At 37.2% G+C, this 21723-nt stretch overlaps 1 protein-coding gene across 4 annotated transcripts in view; it reads right to left on the bottom strand.

Moving 5' to 3' along the window:
- Positions 1-9351: 9351 nt before the first annotated feature.
- Positions 9352-21723, bottom strand: part of LOC130170564 (capping protein, Arp2/3 and myosin-I linker protein 3-like) — a 59492-nt gene continuing 47120 nt past the window's right edge. For 3 of the 4 annotated variants that reach the window (XM_056378002.1, XM_056378003.1, XM_056378005.1), the window contains 11 exons: positions 18350-18416; positions 17900-18087; positions 17639-17718; positions 14375-14551; positions 13702-13900; positions 12323-13067; positions 12141-12235; positions 11927-12053; positions 10882-10953; positions 10643-10750; positions 9352-10011 (listed from right to left, as the gene is read on the bottom strand). In XM_056378002.1, the coding sequence (XP_056233977.1) occupies positions 9971-10011; positions 10643-10750; positions 10882-10953; positions 11927-12053; positions 12141-12235; positions 12323-13067; positions 13702-13900; positions 14375-14551; positions 17639-17718; positions 17900-18087; positions 18350-18416 (1899 nt within the window). In that variant the 3' untranslated portion in view covers positions 9352-9970. The remainder of the gene's footprint in view (positions 10012-10642; positions 10751-10881; positions 10954-11926; positions 12054-12140; positions 12236-12322; positions 13068-13701; positions 13901-14374; positions 14552-17638; positions 17719-17899; positions 18088-18349; positions 18417-21723) is intronic. The other variant, XM_056378004.1, reaches the window with a different exon arrangement.

Here is a 21723-nt window from a genome sequence, read left to right as displayed (position 1 = left end):
TTTTACTTTTCATGCCTTACTATACTATGACATTTTATCCCTTACTATACTATGACGTTTTATGTCATTTATATGCCTTACTATACTATGACGTTTTATGCCTTACTATACTATGACTTTTTCATAACTTATTATACTATGATATTTTATGACTTTTTATGCCTTACTATACAATGTCGTTTTTTAGCCCTATTAAGCCTTACTACACTATCACGTTTTATGGCATTTTTATGCCTTACTATACTATGATGTTTTTTGGCATTTTTATGCCTTACTATACTATGAGATTTTTTTCCATTTTTAAGCCTTACTATATTTTAACTTTTTATGCCTTGCTATACTATGACTTTTTCATAACTTATTATACTACGATATTTTATGACGTTTTATGCCTTACTGTACTATGACATTTTTTGGCATTTTTAAGCCTTATTATACTTTGACGTTTTTTGGGCATTTTTATGCCTTACTATTCCATGACTTTTTCATAACTTATTATATAATGACTTTTTATGACTTTTTAAGCCTTACTATAATATGATGTTTTTTGGCATTTTTAAGCCTTACTATACTATGACTTTTTATGCCTTACTATATTATGACGTTTTTTGGCATTTTTATGCCTTACTATATATACTATGACGTGTTATACCTTACTGTACTATGCCTTTTTTTGGCATTTTTGAGCCTTATTATACTATGACCTTTTTTTTGCATTTTTATGCCTTACTATAAAATTCCTTTTTTTTTGCATTTTTATGCCTTACTATACTATGACGTTTTATGCCTTACTATACTATGACTTTTTCATAACTTATTATACTATGACGTTTTATGCCTTACTATACTATGACGTTTTTTGGCATTTTTATGCCTTAATATATTATGACGTTTTGTACCCTACTATACTGAAATTTTTTTTCCATTTTTAAGCCTTACTATATTTTAACTTTTTATGCCTTACTATACTATGACGTTTTTTGTCATTTTTATGCCTTGCTATACTTTTTATGCCTTACTGTAATATGACATTTTTTGGCATTTTTATGCCTTATTATACTATGACATTTTTTGGCATTTTTATGCCTTACTATACTATGACGTTTTTTGGCATTTTTATGCCTTACTATACTATGACATTTTTTGTCATTTTATGCCTTGCTATACTATGACTTTTTCATAACCTATTATAATATGACTTTTTTTTTTACTTTTCATGCCTTACTATACTATGACATTTTATCCCTTACTATATATACTATGACGGTTTTTTTTGCATTTTTATGCCTTACTATACTATGACGTTTTATGCCTTACTATACTATGACTTTTTCATAACTTATTATACTATGATATTTTATGACTTTTTATGCCTTACTATACAATGTCGTTTTTTAGCCCTATTAAGCCTTACTACACTATCACGTTTTATGGCATTTTTATGCCTTACTATACTATGATGTTTTTTGGCATTTTTATGCCTTACTATACTATGAGATTTTTTTCCATTTTTAAGCCTTACTATATTTTAACTTTTTATGCCTTGCTATACTATGACTTTTTCATAACTTATTATACTACGATATTTTATGACGTTTTATGCCTTACTGTACTATGACATTTTTTGGCATTTTTAAGCCTTATTATACTTTGACGTTTTTTGGGCATTTTTATGCCTTACTATTCCATGACTTTTTCATAACTTATTATATAATGACTTTTTATGACTTTTTATGACTTTTTAAGCCTTACTATAATATGATGTTTTTTGGCATTTTTAAGCCTTACTATACTATGACTTTTTATGCCTTACTATACTATGACGTTTTTTGGCATTTTTATGCCTTATTATACTATGACGTGTTATACCTTACTGTACTATGCCTTTTTTTGGCATTTTTGAGCCTTATTATACTATGACCTTTTTTTTGCATTTTTATGCCTTACTATAAAATTCCTTTTTTTTTGCATTTTTATGCCTTACTATACTATGACGTTTTATGCCTTACTATACTATGACTTTTTCATAACTTATTATACTATGACGTTTTATGCCTTACTATACTATGACGTTTTTTGGCATTTTTATGCCTTAATATATTATGACGTTTTGTACCCTACTATACTGAAATTTTTTTTCCATTTTTAAGCCTTACTATATTTTAACTTTTTATGCCTTACTATACTATGACGTTTTTTGTCATTTTTATGCCTTGCTATACTTTTTATGCCTTACTGTAATATGACATTTTTTGGCATTTTTATGCCTTATTATACTATGACATTTTTTGGCATTTTTATGCCTTACTATACTATGACGTTTTATGCCTCACTGTACTATGACTTATTTTGGGATTTTTAAGCCTTATTATACTTTGACGTTTTTTTTGGCATTTTTATGCCTTGCTATATTATGACATTTTTTTGCATTTTTATGCCTTACTATAGTATGACGTTTTGTACCCTGCTATACTATGAGATTTTTTTTCCATTTTTAAGCCTTACTATATTTTAACTTTTTATGCCTTATTATACTATGACGTATTAGGCCTTACTGTACTATGAAATTTTTTGGCATTTTTGAGGCTAATTATACTATGACTTTTTTTGGCATTTTTATGCCTTACTATAAAATTACGTTTTTTAGCATTTATAAGCCTGACTATATTATGACATATTATATCTTACTACACGATGTTTTTTGGGATCTTTTTTCCTTTCTATACCATGACCTTTTTTGGCATTTTTATGCCTTACTATTCTATGAATTTCTCATAACTTATTATACTATGACTTTTTATGACTTTTTAAGCCTTATTATACTTCGACGTTATTTTGGCATTTTATCCCTTACTATACTATTACGTTTTTTGGCATTTTTATGCCTTATTATACTTTGACGTTTTTTGGGCATTTTTAATGCCTTACTATTCCATGACTTTTTCATAACTTATTATATAATGACTTTTTATGACTTTTTATGCCTTACTATACTATGATGTTTTTTGGCATTTTTAAGCCTTACTATACTATGACTTTTTATGCCTTACTATATTATGACGTTTTTTGGCATTTTTATGCCTTATTATACCATGACGTGTTATACCTTACTGTACTATGCCTTTTTTTGGCATTTTTGGGCCTTATTATACTATGACTTTTTTTGGCATTTTTATGCCTTACTATACTATGACATTTTTTGTCATTTTATGCCTTACTATACTATGACTTTTTCATAACTTATTATACTATGATATTTTATGACTTTTTATGCCTTACTATACAATGACGTTTTTTAGCCCTATTAAGCCTTACTACACTATCACGTTTTATGGCATTTTTATGCCTTACTATACTATGATGTTTTTTGGCATTTTTATGCCTTACTATACTATGACGTTTTGTACCCTACTATACTATGAGATTTTTTTCAATTTTTAAGCCTTACTATACTATGACTTTTAAATAACTTATTATACTACGATATTTTATGACTTTTTATGCCTTACTGTACTATGACATTTTTTGGCATTTTTAAGCCTTATTATACTTTGACGTTTTTTGGGCATTTTTATGCCTAATTATTCCATGACTTTTTCATAACTTATTATATAATGACTTTTTATGACTTTTTAAGCCTTACTATACTATGATGTTTTTTGGCATTTTTAAGCCTTACTATACTATGACTTTTTATGCCTTACTATACTATGACGTTTTTTGGCATTTTTATGCCTTATTATACTATGACGTGTTATACCTTACTGTACTATGCCTTTTTTTGGCATTTTTGAGCCTTATTATAATATGACTTTTTTCTTGCATTTTTATGCCTTACTATAAAATTACCTTTTTTTTTGCATTTTTATGACTTACTATACTATGACGTTTTATGCCTTACTATACTATGACGTTTTTTGGCATTTTTATGCCTTACTATACTATGACTTTTTTTGTCATTTTATGCCTTGCTATACTATGACTTTTTCATAACCTATTATAATATGACTTTTTTTTTTAACTTTTCATGCCTTACTATACTATGACATTTTATCCCTTACTATTCTATGACGTTTTATGTCATTTTTATGCCTTGCTATACCATGACGTTTCTTTTTGCTTTTTTATGCCTTACTATACTATGACGTTTTTTAGCCCTATTAAGCCTTACTATACTATGATGTTTTTTGGCATTTTTATGCCTTACTATAATATGACGTTTTGTACCCTACTATACTATGAGATTTTTTTCCATTTTTAAGCCTTACTATATTTTAACTTTTTATGCCTTACTATACTATGACGTTTTTTGTCATTTTTATGCCTTGCTATACTATGACGTTTTTTGGGCATTTTTAATGCCTTACTATTCCATGACTTTTTCATAATTTATTATATAATGACTTTTTATGACTTTTTAAGCCTTACTATACTATGATGTTTTTTGGCATTTTTAAGCCTTACTATACTATGACTTTTTATGCCTTACTATATTATGACGTTTTTTGGCATTTTTATGCCTTACTATACCATGACGTGTTATACCTTACTGTACTATGCCTTTTTTTGGTATTTTTGGGCCTTATTATACTATGACTTTTTCATAACCTATTATAATATGACTTTTTTTTTTACTTTTCATGCCTTACTATACTATGACATTTTATCCCTTACTATACTATGACGTTTTATGTCATTTTTATGCCTTACTATACTATGACGTTTTATGCCTTACTATACTATGACTTTTTCATAACTTATTATACTATGATATTTTATGACTTTTTATGCCTTACTATACAATGTCGTTTTTTAGCCCTATTAAGCCTTACTACACTATCACGTTTTATGGCATTTTTATGCCTTACTATACTATGATGTTTTTTGGCATTTTTATGCCTTACTATACTATGATGTTTTTTGGCATTTTTAAGCCTTACTATACTATGACTTTTTATGCCTTACTATACTATGACGTTTTTTGGCATTTTTATGCCTTATTATACTATGACGTGTTATACCTTACTGTACTATGCCTTTTTTTGGCATTTTTGAGCCTTATTATACTATGACCTTTTTTTTGCATTTTTAAGCCTTACTATAAAATTCCTTTTTTTTTGCATTTTTATGACTTACTATACTATGACGTTTTATGCCTTACTATACTATGACTTTTTCATAACTTATTATACTATGACGTTTTATGCCTTACTATACTATGACGTTTTTTGGCATTTTTATGCCTTACTATACTATGATTTTTTTTGGAATTTTTTTGCCTTGCTATACTATGACTTTTTTTGGCATTTTTATGCCTTAATATATTATGACGTTTTGTACCCTACTATACTGAAATTTTTTTTCCATTTTTAAGCCTTACTATATTTTAACTTTTTATGCCTTACTATACTATGACGTTATGATGCATTTTTATGCCTTACTATACTATGACATTTTTATGCCTTACTATACTATGACGTTTTTTTTATACTTCACTAAATTAAGGCATAAAAAGTCATAGTAAAGTAATGTATAAAAAATCACAGTATATTACTATTACTATACTTTTTATGCCTTAATATACTTTAATGTTATTAAGATGTTTTAATGCCTTACTATAATATGATTTTTTAAATATTTTTTATACCTTGCTATGCTAATACTTTTTATGCCTCACTATACTATGACTTTATTGTGACTTTTTATGATTTACTATACTATACCTTTTTTTTTTTTTTTTTTTTACTTTTTATGCCTTACTATGTTACGGCTTTTTTATGACTTTTTAATGCCTTACTAAACTGTGACTTTTTATGACTCTTTATGCATTACTTTACTATGACATCTTTATTACTTGTCATGCCTTACTATAATGTGACTTTTTTTTCCCTCTATGCCTTATTTTCATGACGTTTTCGTACCTTACTATAGTATTACGTTTTTCTGACATACTATACTGTGATATTTATATTTATTACTATACCATGACATTTGCTTTAAAGGGGTGGCAGGGTTTTTGCGTCCCGACCAATGTTTAGTACAAACCTACGCCCCTGTACAAAAGTCACAAAGCATTGGACAATTGTTGTGCTGTCAGTATTTGCAGCAAGTGTTTTCAAATTGATGAAGACGTTTTCTGAATTTGCTTGTGTTTTGTCTATTTGAATGTGTTCTCTTAAATTGCAGTGTGTTTAGCTCTTAGGGCAACTGTACATTTTATCTGCTTAACCTCAGCATGTCAACAATGTCACTGTGAGCCTATTAGCATATTAGCATGGTGACATTAGAATATATCATGGCTGTGTTCAGATCATTTATTTTACATTTACATTTTACGCAACATTGTAATTTATTTATCTTTACTATAAATTTTTATTCATGTTGTTTTTGGTCCTTTTCTGTGAAACTGTGATGCACATGTCTTTGCCCAACCACAATGTTGTAATATTGAAAAAAAATTATACAGATAATCTCATAATCACTAATATGTAATGTAAATGTAATTCTCATAAATGTACAACAACTTTTAAAAACCATCTCCCAAATGTAATTACATAATATAATTAGCCTACATAATCCTGATTAGCTGTACCCAGTAGCTGCACAGGTCTGTGTACATGTTGATGAGCTGTCACACACCTGTGGCTGCTGCTGTTTGAGCCGCTCTGTCTAACAAACAGGCTGCCGGGCCATAAGGTAACTCCAAAGGCAGTGCTCCCTGTCACCCATTAGGAAGACGGTTCCCATGACGACCTAGCTGAACAGCTCACTTATGACCTTTTGTATGGTTGTAATTACATTAAATTACACTGCATCTTATCATCATGTGCTTTCATGAGTCATTTCCCATGTAACTGCTGCTGAGGCACGAACATCATCCAGCAGGTCTGCTGTGAGGAGCCGCATCCAAACACACTTTCACAGCTTGTTCATGCTCCGACAGCGTGGAGGACGACGTTAAACAACCTCATTCAGGATCAAGTAGTTTTAACATGTAATTTAAGTAGATTTACTGTGTGTGTAAGTTTGCTGTCTCAACTTTAATTCTGCATGAACTGAACCTGGTCTCACAAGTCTCAGAGAGACTGATGGATCCTCCTTCAACCCAGAAGGAAGAGGATTTGGATTTGGACTTTGGGGGGGGGGGTATTGTGTGAACAGAGTCATGCACATTTCTTTGGACAGCCTGCATCCTTTTATTTTCACGCATCTTTCTCCTCTACCCACACATGTTCCCTCTCCAGCTCCTCTCTTCCTTCGGCCTTCATGTGATCATGTTGCTTGGTAACAGCACAAGAATGATGAGAAGAGTGGGATGTGTTCGGGTGCTTCCTGTGTGATGTGATGTGTCTTCACATCAGCTGTAAAGAAATACGGTCCAGTGCTGCCAAAATAACAGCAGGATGAAACTTAGTGTGAAGTATCTCCCTTTAGATTTCAGATGTGAGGATGCAGGAGAAAATGAATCCTTGTGTCACTGGGGAGCGGAAAATTATGTTTTTGTTAAAAATAAAGGTGATAAGGGCAAAATGTGGGCGGTAAGAACATTTGTTGAGGTGCCTCGAGCAAGGCACTAATATCTAAGCAGCAAACAGACAATCTTTGCATCTTTGCTGATATGAATGAACACAACTGTATAATGTGAATCTTATTGATGCAGAAAAAGAGCTGAAATCCTGCTTGAAAAATGTTAAAAAATAAATAAATAATGATAATGATAAAATAAAACAAGAGTTAGAAATATTTAAAAATATCTGAGCAGAAAAATGTGACAGCGGGATCATTCATTTTAGGGGCATATATTTACATGAGAGGACTTGCCTCTGTGGATGCCACAGTGCATTTGAGGTGGAGTAGGAGTAAAAGTTCAATCTCACCACTACGGATATATTTCACCAGATCTGTTATGAAGCAAAGACTGCCAATACGCTGCGTCTAATCTCTCCATAAATCAAAGTTTGTGATGTAAAATTGCTTCAGGAGAGTCAGGGCTAAGAGTGGATGTGGGGCAGGATATTAAATAATCTTTTATCTGGGAAACTGATGTGATTAATTATAAAGGATATGGAGGCTGAGTGATTAAATGGATCAATTTAAGTTCATATATATAATATCTCCCTCATCTGTCTCCAAGCAGCCGCAACATTTGGGGAAAATAGAGGTCTATATAGTACAGATGCATTTATGAACTGTGCAAATTATACATGTGTATCACTTACTGAGCAAAGCAAGTAATATCAGTCAACTGAAAAGCCTCTTTAGCATTTCCCATGAGGCTGTTTGCTTATAAAGACAGAAAAACACTGACATGATGGAAAAACAGCCTCTTTAGCTCATTTTCAGCAAACTGCACAGATTTCCTCTCTGCATGGTTTTATTCCTACTCATATCTGACTCATTTACAACATCTTTAGAATAAAAGGTCACGGAATAGTTGCTAATGACAACCTGCAAGACTCCTGCTCTGCTGCAATCGTGTGTGTGTGTTTCTGTAAAGCCCAGTGGCTGCCTCATTTGTAGGGATCAGTCGCCCCCTGCTGTTTCTCACATTCTTCCACTTGTGAATATATGTAGTTGCCATGCCAACTGAGGGAGGGGGGCATTTCTGGAGTCAGGAAGTAAATTTAGCATCCACCTGTGATCATGGACATCAAAGCAGGCAGTTTGATCCATGTAACTGTAGTTGTTAGCTTTGTCAGATTAAACAGATTAGGATGATTGTGAACTAAGCAGAGATGATTTCACTAAGTATATTAATTACAATAATTGCAGTTTTATGTGCATCAAATTACAATTAAAGTTGAGACTCAAAATCACATGTGGCCACTTGGTGGCAGCAGTAACAAGCTCAACACACAACATAAGTTTACAGGTTTATATTGGTGAACTTGCTAGCAAGCTAGCTGCCTATTTGTTACACATTTAGCAGATGAATTTAGCAAAGAATATTCACTCTCCTTCAGCTCTTTTTTGGTCTTTACCAACTCCGGAGGAAGATAAATATGGCTCTTTAGCATTAGCTGCTACATGCTACACCAAGTTCCTGAGCTAAGCTAGTTGCTAACTTTTAATCTCTGTTGGTTTGTTGACACCAGCGAACTCTTTCACACTCAAGTAGTCATCCATTGTTAATATAAAAATATTGATTATAGTCGTGTTAAATGTATTTTAACTGAAACAATACTTTCAATTTGCAATGATTACTTGTCAATTAATTGATTGACCGGCCATTGACAAAATATTAGCCAATATTTTTAGTCTCCTTTGGCTCTTAACAGGCATTTTCCCCAACTTTTCACATTTCATAATCAATAACAATAATCTGCTGACAATGAGTTGTAAGAGTCACAGTTGTTTTTCCATTAGTGTTTTATTCATACAGTGAGGGTGCTCATACATAATATTTACTTTTTCTATAAAATATATTACCTTTCAGTTCCTGAAAGCAAAACTAGATATAAATCATCAAGTTTCATTTGATAAGAAGCAACTCATTTTCAAGTGTCAAACCAAGGCAATCAACTGTTATCAGCATTCAAGGATCCACTGCAGGTTTATGAAATCACATTCTAACAAAGACATTCTTCTCTCCTCTGTCTAGCAAAGCCACAATGCTCAAGTGCTCAGACCAGCGTCCACCGACACAAAATACAATGATCATTTGGGTTTTCTAAAGTAGCAAATACTGTTAAAATACTGTAGCCACAAAAAATAGTTGAGCGAGTTTTCACATGAGAGAAAAGCAAAGACGAACACGGACGGGGTGAAAGCTGACGAGGGAGGAAAGTGACATTAAGGAGAGTGAGTGTTTCAACAGAAACGTGTGACTGATGCTTTATGTCTTTCTTGTTGCGCTGTCAAACTTTTTCCCTCAGATGTTTTCCGTTGTCTCCTCGCCGGATTAAATGCTCCACGGTTGTCATGACAACACTTCGGCCGGACAGCGGGGGGAAGGTGAATTTCCAGAGCATCACAACAGCTCGCTGTGACCAGGTGCTGAGTTGATGCTGTCTGTGAAGTCAGAGCGCGACAAAACAAATATAAATAAATATAAACAAATAATCACTACAGCTGATCAATATTAATACATCATCTGTAAAGAAAGTTATTAATGGCATGTAGTTTTATACGATAAAGTAAAACTAAACACTTCACTTCTTTGCACATACATGCACACCATGAATATACATGTATATTTTTCATAAACACATACATACATAGCACATATACTCATACACACCTATTGTCACGTTATGCAGCCAAGTGTGTAGATACATAATAATAACTACATGCATATATATATATATATATATATATATATATAATATATATATATATATGTATATACGTATATATACATATATATATATGTGTGTGTGTGTGTGTATTATTATTACTGTATTTCTATTTTAGATAGCAGTTTCATAAATATATTCCACAACAGTAACACATAGTGTCTGTTTACCACATGACTCACACTCTGTATCATCTGCTGCACACACACACACGCACACGCACACACACACACGCACACACACACACGCACACACACACACACACACACACACACACGCACACGCACACGCACACACACACACACACACACACACACACACACATAAATAAAAACAGAGACATGTACCAGACAAGTCCAGTGACTTATTTCTGTTTTGGGGTAGTCTAGGTTTTTTCACAGGGGGTTTGCGGTTTGGGGGCTTCTCAACGTTATTAGGACTTTCCCTGTCAGTGCCTGAGGCCAGTGAGGACAGGAGACACAAATGAACAGTTAGATACAGACGCTTTACACACAGATCAACATATATACAGGAAGTGACTGTGCAGTGTTAGGTTCATGGTAACTGCACACAGGTGAAACTGTACCTGCGTCACAAGACATGGCCTTTCTGTTCCTCTGTGGTTTCACTGGAGCCTGAGGTCTCAGTCCTTCTTCACCTGAACAACACGGATGGAAGCAAACTGAGGAACAGGTGTGATGGTCACAGTGTTTGTGAAGCTCAGTGTTAACATCGTGTGTATAAACAGTATATCTACTGTTTATATAGAGGACAATATGGCCTGTTGCGTGTGTGCTGAACATTACAGTTGTACTGTCTGATAAAAACAACAGCTAGAAGAGTTTCATGTGAGTCCATCTGATGTTTTATTGTGCTTTACAGGATGATTGAAGGGCTACACGTTTGAGGAAAAGGTCCTTCCTGTATGACGAGTTGCTCTGGTCAGGTGATTATAACAGAGTTAATCTGTGTTTTAGGAAGAAATCCTGTCTCAAGTCTGTACTATAAACATGAGTTCTCCCCTCTAAAGTTCACTATTTAACACGTTGCATCTTGTTTTGTTTTTTGGAAAGAAACCGCGCTGCTATGTGCCGGAGTATTTAGTTACCGGGAACAATGACATCCTGCAGTCTCCACTGGTTGCCTGGCAACCTCATGGTGATAACAAGGCTATAGGAAGTGTCTGAGCCCGGTAGTAGTCCAGCTCATAACTCCCCATCAAACAGCAATTTACTCCCTGCTTCCAGTCATTATGCTAAGCTAAATTAAGCTACGTTAAAGCTAATTCTCAAGAAAGAAGTGAATCAGTGTATTTCCCAAATGTATAAAAGTATTTCTTGTGATACTGTTATTAAAGCAGTGTAACTCACAGATAAACCAGAGCAACAACATGAACAGGCTCCAGGTGTCTCTTCTCACCTGGAGAGGTGTCAGAATCAATTATAGTTTGATCAAAAGTGATTTACTGTAAAATCAAAGTGAGGCAGGAACCTGAACCTTGTTTTCCATGAGGGGAATGTGAATGTGAAGTTATACACCAAAGAGAATGACTCCTATAGTGATTTAATGCTGTTGGTGGTTATGTAATGATACGTTCTCTGGTTGTGTGTGTGTTCTCTCGGAGCAGGTACCTTGACTTGCAGCTCTGTCTGGTAATCCGTGCAATGGCTTGAAAACAGGAGGCGGCACAGGAGGAGGAGGTAAGTTCCTCTCAATGGCTGATTCTTTTGGAAAAGTCACATACGAGGACGTCTTTGGCTGCATGTCAGATCAGAAGAGAGAACGTGAACGAACCACAGGGACAAAGAGATCAACAGGATTTACAGAAACCAGTGGACGACAAACCTTTTCTGGAATCGGAGGAGGTTGACTCTCTGAATCTCTTCTTTTCTTTTCCATCTTTCCAGGATCCCTCTCTGGCTCTGCTTCCTCCTCTGTACCTGCAAATGAGAAAGAAGTGGCTGTCAGCTGGAGGTGTGGAAATCTCTCTGACCGGCGGCACCTTAGCGAGGATGACAGTGAGGTACCTGGTAGAGCGTCGGAGCTCTCCAGCCGATGTCTCTGCCTCAGCTTGGACAGGTTGGGTTTGCTGCTTTGTGGCGGGGGGTCGGGTTTAGATGCAGAGGGAGCAGCCCGACCTCCTCCTCCTCCTCCTCCTCCTCCTCCTCCTGCTGCGCTGCCTCTCCATCCTTCTGTAAACCTTCCACCAGCGTCCGGACTCATGAGTCTGTCTCCCTGTGCGTCCTGCTGATGCCAGTCTGCCTCTGAGCTTTTCAGAGGGTCTGCTTCCTGTTTTGGCGAAGGCGTCCTCTCCGCCGGGTACGGAGGCAGCGGCCTCTGAGCCAAGTGAAGCGCCGGCACTTGTCTGTCCATCTTTTTGCCCGGATGTCTGCTCTCTGTCCACTGACTGTCCACCTGTACGTCCGCGTGTCTGTTCTCCGACCACGACCTGTCTATCTGTCGACCGCCCATCCACTGCCTCTCTATCTTCCTGTCAATCTGCCGTTGGGTGTGTCTGTCAACAGTCCACTGTCTGTCCACGTGTCTGTCTGGATGTCTGCTCTCAGTCCAGAAACTGTCCGTTTGTCTGTCGGCCGTTCTGGGATCTGTGGAAGTTCTTTCTTGCAGCCTGTCGTCAAACTGCTGATCGCTCTGCCTCGCCGCCATCCACTGCTTGTCCGCCTGCAGCACCTCGGATGTCCTCTGTTTGTCGTCCGCCCAGTACCTGTCTGTCTGCAGCGGCTGATCAAACACAGCGTCTCCCTCTGCTCTCTGTCCAAACACAAAACAACTACAATCAGCTCCTCGCCGTCGTTTCCTGCGTCAACCAGCCGGTTACAGGAAACACGTCACAGTGTTGAATAACAGCAGGAGTGTTTTTACAGAACATGATGATGTCACAGTGAAGTTGACCTTTGACCTTTTGGATATGAAATATTGTCACTTCAGTTTATCCTTACAGACATAGGAGTTAAATTGTGTCATAATTAATGAATGAATTTGTGAGTTATGACTAAAAAACATGTTTTGTGATGTCATAGTGTGACAGGAAGTGATGAAATTTCCTCTCTCCCTCACAAGAACATGAGGTCATCGTGAGCTTGAACTTTGACCTTTGATCACCAACATGAGTCCAAGTGAAATTTTGTGCCGAATCTAAACAGATTTCCTCGAGGTGGTCTTGAGGTACCGCATTCAAGCGGCCTAAACCATGTTTTGTGAGGTCACACTGACCTTGACCTTTGACCTTTGATCACCAAAATCTAATCAGTTCTCCCTTGAGTCCAGGTGAATGTTTGTGCCAATATTGAAGAAGTTCTGTCAAGGTGTTACTGAGATATCATGTCCAATAATACAACAACAGGCCTTCATCATGGACAGCAGCAGTGGGTCGCACTGACTCTACCTCTCTGGGAGAATAAAAGGGGTGTTTGCCCCCCCCCCCGCCTGGGTGAGGGATGCCCGGCACCGGCGGCGGACTCAGAACGAGAGTATTTTTCCCCTGGTGATCGTTCATTTTCCCATCAGCCCCTTCTCCAGGAGATCCCACTCTGGCGGAGGACCTCGGCGGCTGGAGGAACGTGTACACGTTCTCCGTGGCGGTCCTGGAAAAACAAGTTGAAGGAAACTGAAGGTGTTAGTCTGCTAATATCCCCACAAATTCAAAATGTAACGAGCTCTGAGAAGAGTTAATTAACAAGCATCTCTTCAGCTCGGTCCTAATCTGTGTTCGACATGCAGCGTGTTCGTCTCCCATCGTTCTGCTGACTGTTGGATCCAGAGTCTGTCGCCGACGTCTGTGCACACACTCTGCTATCAGCCTCTCCTCTCATCAACAAAGAAACCAGGGAGATTTACAGAGATACATGTTGGAGTCTTTACACAGTTCAGTTCTGCTGATTGTCCCCAGAAGAAATGTGAAGATGTGGAGTTAGAATGAGTCTTTTCAGATGTGGAGTATTGTTATCTGCTTCATCACACGGGCAGTCAAGGCCATGCCTTTCTTATACTAATCGATTTTCTGTGTGTGTGTGTGTGTGTGTGTGTGTGTGTGTGTGTGTGTGTGTTCATACACAAACCCTGTGGGTGCTGTAGCAACAGTGTGACACCAATCTCCATAACTCTCTGCCTCAGACTCCTGGGGACCCTGACCGGACAGAGTCTGGTTGCGGTTTTTACGGAAGCCAAAGATGGCGAGCATGTTTCTCCTCTTCTTCCTCCTCAGGGAGTGAGCTTTGTGCAGAGAGGACAGCTGGCTGAAAGAGAGAGAGAGGCTGAATGTCAGACACACAGTCCGGTCCTGAACACACATCTTGTTTGTCCACACATGACTCATCTCTGACTGGATGTCGTTCCAGTCCTCCACGTCCACGTCCGCTGTTTTTCTGCTCTGCTCTTGCATTTTGCGCGTTGCTAGGCTACGTCTCTCGGTACACTGTGATTTATCTGAGTGCTCTTCTTTTATATTATATTACAAATGTAATCCTATTAGAAGCGTTGGTTTTACCTGATGATCTGCAGCAACATTAATCTGATAAGAATTCAGCTCCGTCAAAATAAAGGTCATCAAACCACTGCATGTATATTTTAAAGGTTCACACTGCAGGTTCTGCTTCTTCTGGCTCATTAACTCTGAACTATTTACACTTAATGCAGTTTTACTCAGTCGCTTTGATGCAACTCACACGAGACAAAAAGCCTGTAAAACGACTGAAACATGACGTCAGTCACTTCAACACTGTCACCAGTGAATTAAACCTTTTCTCCAGAGGTTCATGACCTGACACTAAAACACAGAGTAAAAACATGTTCAGACCCAGCTCTGTACTGCAGTTACAACAGTAACGTGTATAAACAAGCCTGTGGAAGACAGAGGAGCTTTAGATTTAGAACATGATAAATCCAGAAATTCACTATAATGAAAAAGGTTTTTGGCATTTGATGCAAATACGTGATTTTTACATGTTTTTGCAGCAGATTTGTGGCACTTTGCATTTTGTTTGTGCAATTTTTGAAGAGTTTTGAAAGCAGTTGTAAAAACTTTAATCTATAAATTCACAGAATACACAGAATACATATATATTAACTATATATATATATATATATATAGTTAATATAAATGCAAAAACGCTAAACATGGAACTATGCATCGGAAAATAGACAAAGAAAAATATTCCATCAAACTTAGAACACAGCATCATTTATAGAAGAGTGAATTCACACCACACACAGTAAATGTGAATATATATGTGTGTGTGTGTGTGTGTGTGTGACTTGCTCTTTCATACATATTTGGAGACAGTTTGAAGTGATTTGATTGAAAACACTGAAGCTGCAGGACGGTATCACAGTGAGTGACAGTGTGTGATTCTATCTGACGACGGCACAAACTGTTTCCATGAGTCAGAGTCAGACGAGGAATGAATCAACACAATGAGAAAAGTCATGATGAACTGTTTTGAGAACTGCATTAACCCTGAGGTGGATGGATGTTTTTATTAATATCTTTGTGATGACACAGAGTAGAAATATGGTTTAAATGTTTATATATTCTTGTGAGATCGTACGCGACTCACAGCCTCTAAAATCTGGTTAAAGTAGAGACAAGACGACACGACGACTCGATATTACAAAAACTTCATTTTAGGCATTTATCTACTATTTTACTCACATGTTGCTTTATCTTTATGAAGCTATAGACTTTGGTGAAAACATTTCAATCCATCCACTTCAGTAAAGGTTCGTTTTCACAAGAGATTTGAAGAATTTTAAAATCCAGGCTTCAATTTTTCAGTATTTGGGCCGAATGATCTCTTGACTCGTGGCGTCACGGCAGAGAGAGCTGAGACTGTCCTGAGAACTGTGACATGAAACACTTGTTATATTATATGTTATATGCAAGAACCCTTTAAAAGGTGAACTTAAGAAATAATGTAGAAATGGAGAAAACGCCCTCGGAGCTCTAAAGGTTAAGAGTTGTGAGAATGACGTTTCTGATGTGTGGATTGCATCAAAGCGATTGAGAAAACCCGTAATGAAACCACCAGCTGCTAACGACACCAGACACATCAAATAACACAAAGACCAACATCTTCCTTTGATCCACAACATGCAAACACCAACAGAGCCGTCAAACCACCGGCTCCACCTCCACTAATCATCAAAGGGGCAACAGCGTTTATCGTTTAACCGACGATCTGAGAGACGACGGATTCATCGAGAATCTGGATCTGAACGAACAAACTGACAGAACTCCTCCACGGGATTACTTCAAAGACAGACAACACATTCGTCAGAGAAACACAACCTTGTTGAATTATGGATATAAAAGAACATGAAGATGTAAGAACTCAGCGGGATTCTCACAACAAGTCAGAGAGAATCATTCATTTATATCGACTGAAACACGTTCAGTTTTATTCTTTTTTCTGTGACTGTGTGTCAGTAAATCATCTGTTTGATTTCATTAGAAATCTCATGTTGCTTGAAGCTTTATTGAATTAAGATTCAATTTAACTGAAATATTAATGTTAAAATGAGTGTAACATGACTCCTGAATACTGTATGTGCAACTTCAAAGTGTAATGAAATGTATGTGGATTCATGCGGATGCGGACGATGTGAGAACCAGTCAGCATCACACTCACCTCCTATAATAGAGTCATTTATCCATTTATATTGTGTCTTTTGTTGTTTCTTGGCTTTCTCTCCCTTTTGTGACACACAGTCATTTTTATAATGATGGATGAAAAATCCTCTTATTGGACTTTTATATAAACTCATCTTTTATATAAACTCATCTTGTGTAATTCTCCGACTGCGACCTTCGGTAAAGATTTGTTTTGCCAATGCTGCCGCAGCATCCCACATCTTTACAGTGATTTTCTATCATTTGAACCTTTCATTTCAGTACACTGGAAAATCATCGTTATTCAAACTATTTAGAAAACTCTGCTCGTTACTGTTGCATTCAGGGACGCTCCGACACCTCAGATGTAAGTGCTGATTGTAGACCTTTAACTGACTAACTATGCTGCTGGAAAATTAAACCCAGAAGAGATAAAGTAAGTAATCCTGTCTTCTTCTTCTTCTTCTTGTGTTTGCTGTGAGAAGGTAATTCTCTTGGACATGGTTGAATAAGGAGAGTTTCTGTGCTCACAGCTGCATCGCGACAATAACCAACAGTGATGGATCACCTATCTCAGGCAAGTTTGAAGTCTGCAAGTTGAATTTCAAAGCGTGGTGGATGTCTAAAGTAATGAGTGGATCTAAAGTTACTGTCTGCTTCAGAAAAAATTTTTTTTACGGAAATGGGATTTGTAGTTGAAAGAAAAACCTCTCACCTGTCAGGGAGAACTCGTTTTGTATAGAAGTCTGGGAGTCCGTCATCAAGAGGGCTTATTCCTCCATTTTCACTGCAGTGCTGTAAACACACACACACACACACACACACACACACACACACACACACACACACACACACACACACACACACACTCTTTTAGAGAGGGCTGCTCACTCTTGCAGTGGATTTTATTTGTAAATGTTCTGTATGAAACAACAAATGGATTAGACATTAGACAGACAGACGGACAGACAGATACCGTCTCAGAAGCGATGTGTCCTCCTTTGTGTCTCCGCGGAGGTCTCGGCCGAACCCTCGTCACGTGATGGAGAGGCAGGCCCTGTGTTGGCAGCTCTGACAGGCCCTCCCAGGATGCCGAGCGGGACAGCGGCGATGAGTACGATGGCACAGAGGGGGGTGGAGAGGAGCTGGAGTCGTCACACAGACCTGATGGCAGCGAGATGGGGGGAATTACAGGGAGCCATCATTTCCGCTTCAAAGTCATTTCATTTGAAACGACCGGCACTGAGATGAAGGGACTCAGACTCGACTCGGGCCAGATTAAAACAGCTATTAACAGACTTCTCGGATGGAGCAACGGGAAAAAAGACTGGAAAGAAAACACACTACTGAAAGAGACAGGATGGGGCCGGAGCTAGACAGCAAAGAGGGGAGACAGGAGGATAAGAGGATACGCTGCAGTACTCACTCAGCCGGGTGGAGACGGGTCGTATTCGTCTTGTTCTCGAGCTGCGCTTCTTAATGGCTATTGTGTCCTGGGAGGAAAAAGACGGAGAGAAGTATATTGAGATACGGAGGGAAGAGTAAGCAGGAACAGGTAAACATGTTGAGTGGGACGAACGCTCAATCTGGCCAATCAGTGTTTTTGTCAGAGGAGTTGGCGTGCTGAGCAGAGTGCTGCTCAAACTGCAGGCGAAGGCTGACAAACAGATCGTGTGAAAATAGACGACACAAAATCCCAAACACACACTTCATTACAGAAAATCTTCTCAGCTGCAGGAAACTGACTCTAACTGCTGTAATGATCCTGTTCCTGAAAGATCACAAAGAAAGATTCAGAGGGATTAACTACGAATCATTAGGTCAAGATTTGAATTAGTCCAGATGTGGTTCAGAGGTCGGGCTCCTGCACTGTACCTGGCTCTGTACTAAGGTGAGGCTCAACCTCTGTGACACCTTGACCAAGATCACTGGAGCTTTTTTTAAATTAATTTAAATTGGAAATTTTACATCACACGTATCAGTTCTTCAATAAAAGAGGTTAGAGGATAAAATGTATTCTTATTATTATTATTATTAATAATAATAATAATAATAATAATAATAATACTACTAAATACATAAATTAAAAAAGGATAAATATATGTGACAGACGTCTTCAGACAAACATGGATTCTTGTTTGTTCCCAATTTGAGAGACTCAAAGTAACAAGAGAAACAATTTAAAATAGGGAATTGATAAGGATTAAGGATTTTGCCTCATTAGATACTGAACTTTGCTCAATAGGAAATTTTACAAACATCAACAGATCCTCAACTAGAATTAAATTTATGAAGATTGCTCTGTGTGTGACCAGGAAACGCAGTGACATGGAAATCTGGTTCCCCTTTCCCCAGTGACAGATGGTTGTCAGAAACGAACAGTTGAATCCATCTTGAAAAGGTCACAGCTTAAGAAAAGAAAAGAGCTTTCTGAGTATCTGGCAGCTTTATCTAGAGTCTATAGGAACATCACTGACACCACCATAACAAGCTGTCTGTGATTAATCAAAGACTCTTTTAGGGAGATACCATTGTCGGCCTAATGTTTTTATAAATATTCTATTTTGGTATATATTTATTTTTTAAAATGATTTTAGTCTTTATTTATTTTGACATATACTGCCAAGGGGATTGCTGCCAAACTTAATTTTGTTGTGTTTTTAATGCAATGACAATAAATCTATCTATCTATCTATCTATCTATCTAGTTCTGTAAAATTGTTCAAATAAATGTGAAAAATAAAAATATTCAAAGAAAAATAATAATAAAAAAGATTTGAATTTAGTCCAATACTTTGGTTTATGACCAAACACCTGAAAAACATTCCCATCAACCTCAACTGTACTTTATCTGTAGTGCTAATTAGCAAATGTTAGCATGGTAAACAACATACTGGATACATCAGCATTGTCATTGTGAGCATGTTAGCATCTTTATGTAAGCATTTACATAGATATGCTAAATACAGGTACAGTAAGGGTCTTTGAATTACACATCCTTTGTGGTTTAACTGTGATATAAAACAGGACATCATCAGCGTAACATTGAACAGAACTATATGGGCTGCATTTATATAGCTCTCTTCTAGTGTTAATGATCACTCAAAGCGCTTTATACTGCGAGTCACAGTCACCCAATCACACACTCATTTCATACAGCATATCTCTATCACACATATGCCTCGACACACCGATTGCACATGGGGGGCAATTTGGGGTTCAGTGTCTTGCTCAAGGACACCTTAAAATGCAGACTAGAGGAGCTGGGGATCGAATCACCGACCTTCTGATTAGTGGACGACCCGTTCTACCTCTTGAGCCACAGCTGCCCCAAATTATGTCTGAATAATTTAAAGAGGACGCATGTAAATTGAGAAAGTGATGGGGCCTAAGATTGATCCTTGAGGGACTCTGGCCCATTTTAACAGTCAGCAGATCATTTAACACCATCATAAGGGGTGATTGGTTTAATTCCCCCAAATATAGATGCTAGTTAGTTTGGAGATTGGATGAAAATGATTTAAAGCTGTTTTGTAAAGAGTGATTGCACTGCTGATTGTTTGAAATGGGATGGTGAGAGACCTGCTGAACGCTGAAACCAAAAGGTATTTTAAGATTAACTCTGGAGGGCAGAAGAAATTGGTTTCAACTTGTCTCTATCAGCAGGATCATCCTGTAAAATACTGAGGTGTTGAACGAACGAGGGCTCTGACAGTTTAAGCTTTACAAACAGAAATGTTTTAAATTCCTCACCAGCTGTGGAGGAGACATCAAGGCTAGAAGTGTATGAGAGGGTAATGACTGAAGTGTTAGTGATGAAAAGGGCCCCCGGGCCTGTGGATGATTCTTGAGATAATGTCAGAGAAACAGTTTATTCCGACAGTTTTACCTGATTCCCTGTAAATACTGAGCTGCTCTTTTAGCTAGTCTACAGGGATTTGCAATTTATTCTTTTTCTGGTTCACTTTGCTTCCCCTACATTCCTGCCACAGTGGCAACATTCAAGATTTATCTTCAGGTTCAGTTTTCATTTGCTGATAAAGAACAATTGAGAAACGTGTAGAAAAAAAGCTTTTACTGTGATGAGCAAAAGTGGTAGCAGCTTACAGAACTAAAACCAGTAAAAACCGGTGTGAAAACCAGGAACGAGGGAGGAGCGAGGCATCAAAAGATTGCCCTGAGAATATATTAAAAAAATAAAATCCCAAGCCATGAATTTAAGGATGTATTATAAAACAAAAGGAAAGACGTTTAGAAGAGCGGAGAATATGGAAGTTGAGATCCATAAAAGTTCAGACTTAGATATAGTGATAGAGAGAAAATGAGAAACCTTTGGTGATCTATACAGTGCTGCATGGTGGCACAGAGTACATGACTAATCAAATCAATGCAATTTAACTTCAGTTACATCATCACTTTTAGATCAGAGGGTATCATGTATATAGATAACTTGATTTGTGGAGGTTAAATGCCAGCAGGCATATGGTGTAGGAATCACAGGATGTTTGAAGTTAAGACATCATAGGGGGGGGGGGGGGGGCGCTGTCACTGAGCGTTAGACCTGGGACCAATGACTGCAACTGAGGTCAAACATAATCAACAGTCTATGTCTGGACGGCCTCTGGTCAAATCACCAAACACACACCAAGAATTAAAGAAAAAGACTGAGCTGTGATTTCTGCTGGATTTAGAAGAGACAGAATATCTTTCTTTTATTGTAGTTATTTTTTCAGGTTTTGCCTCGATTACACTCAGAGTGAGACTTTTCTTAGAGGCAGGTCTTCATGTTTAACTCCCTCT

Source organism: Seriola aureovittata, chromosome 6 (genome assembly GCF_021018895.1).
Source record: "Seriola aureovittata isolate HTS-2021-v1 ecotype China chromosome 6, ASM2101889v1, whole genome shotgun sequence".
In the NCBI taxonomy this organism is placed as follows: Eukaryota; Metazoa; Chordata; class Actinopteri; order Carangiformes; family Carangidae; genus Seriola; species Seriola aureovittata.
Note: the sequence above shows the minus strand (reverse complement) of the source record. Positions and strands in the feature narration are given on the sequence as shown.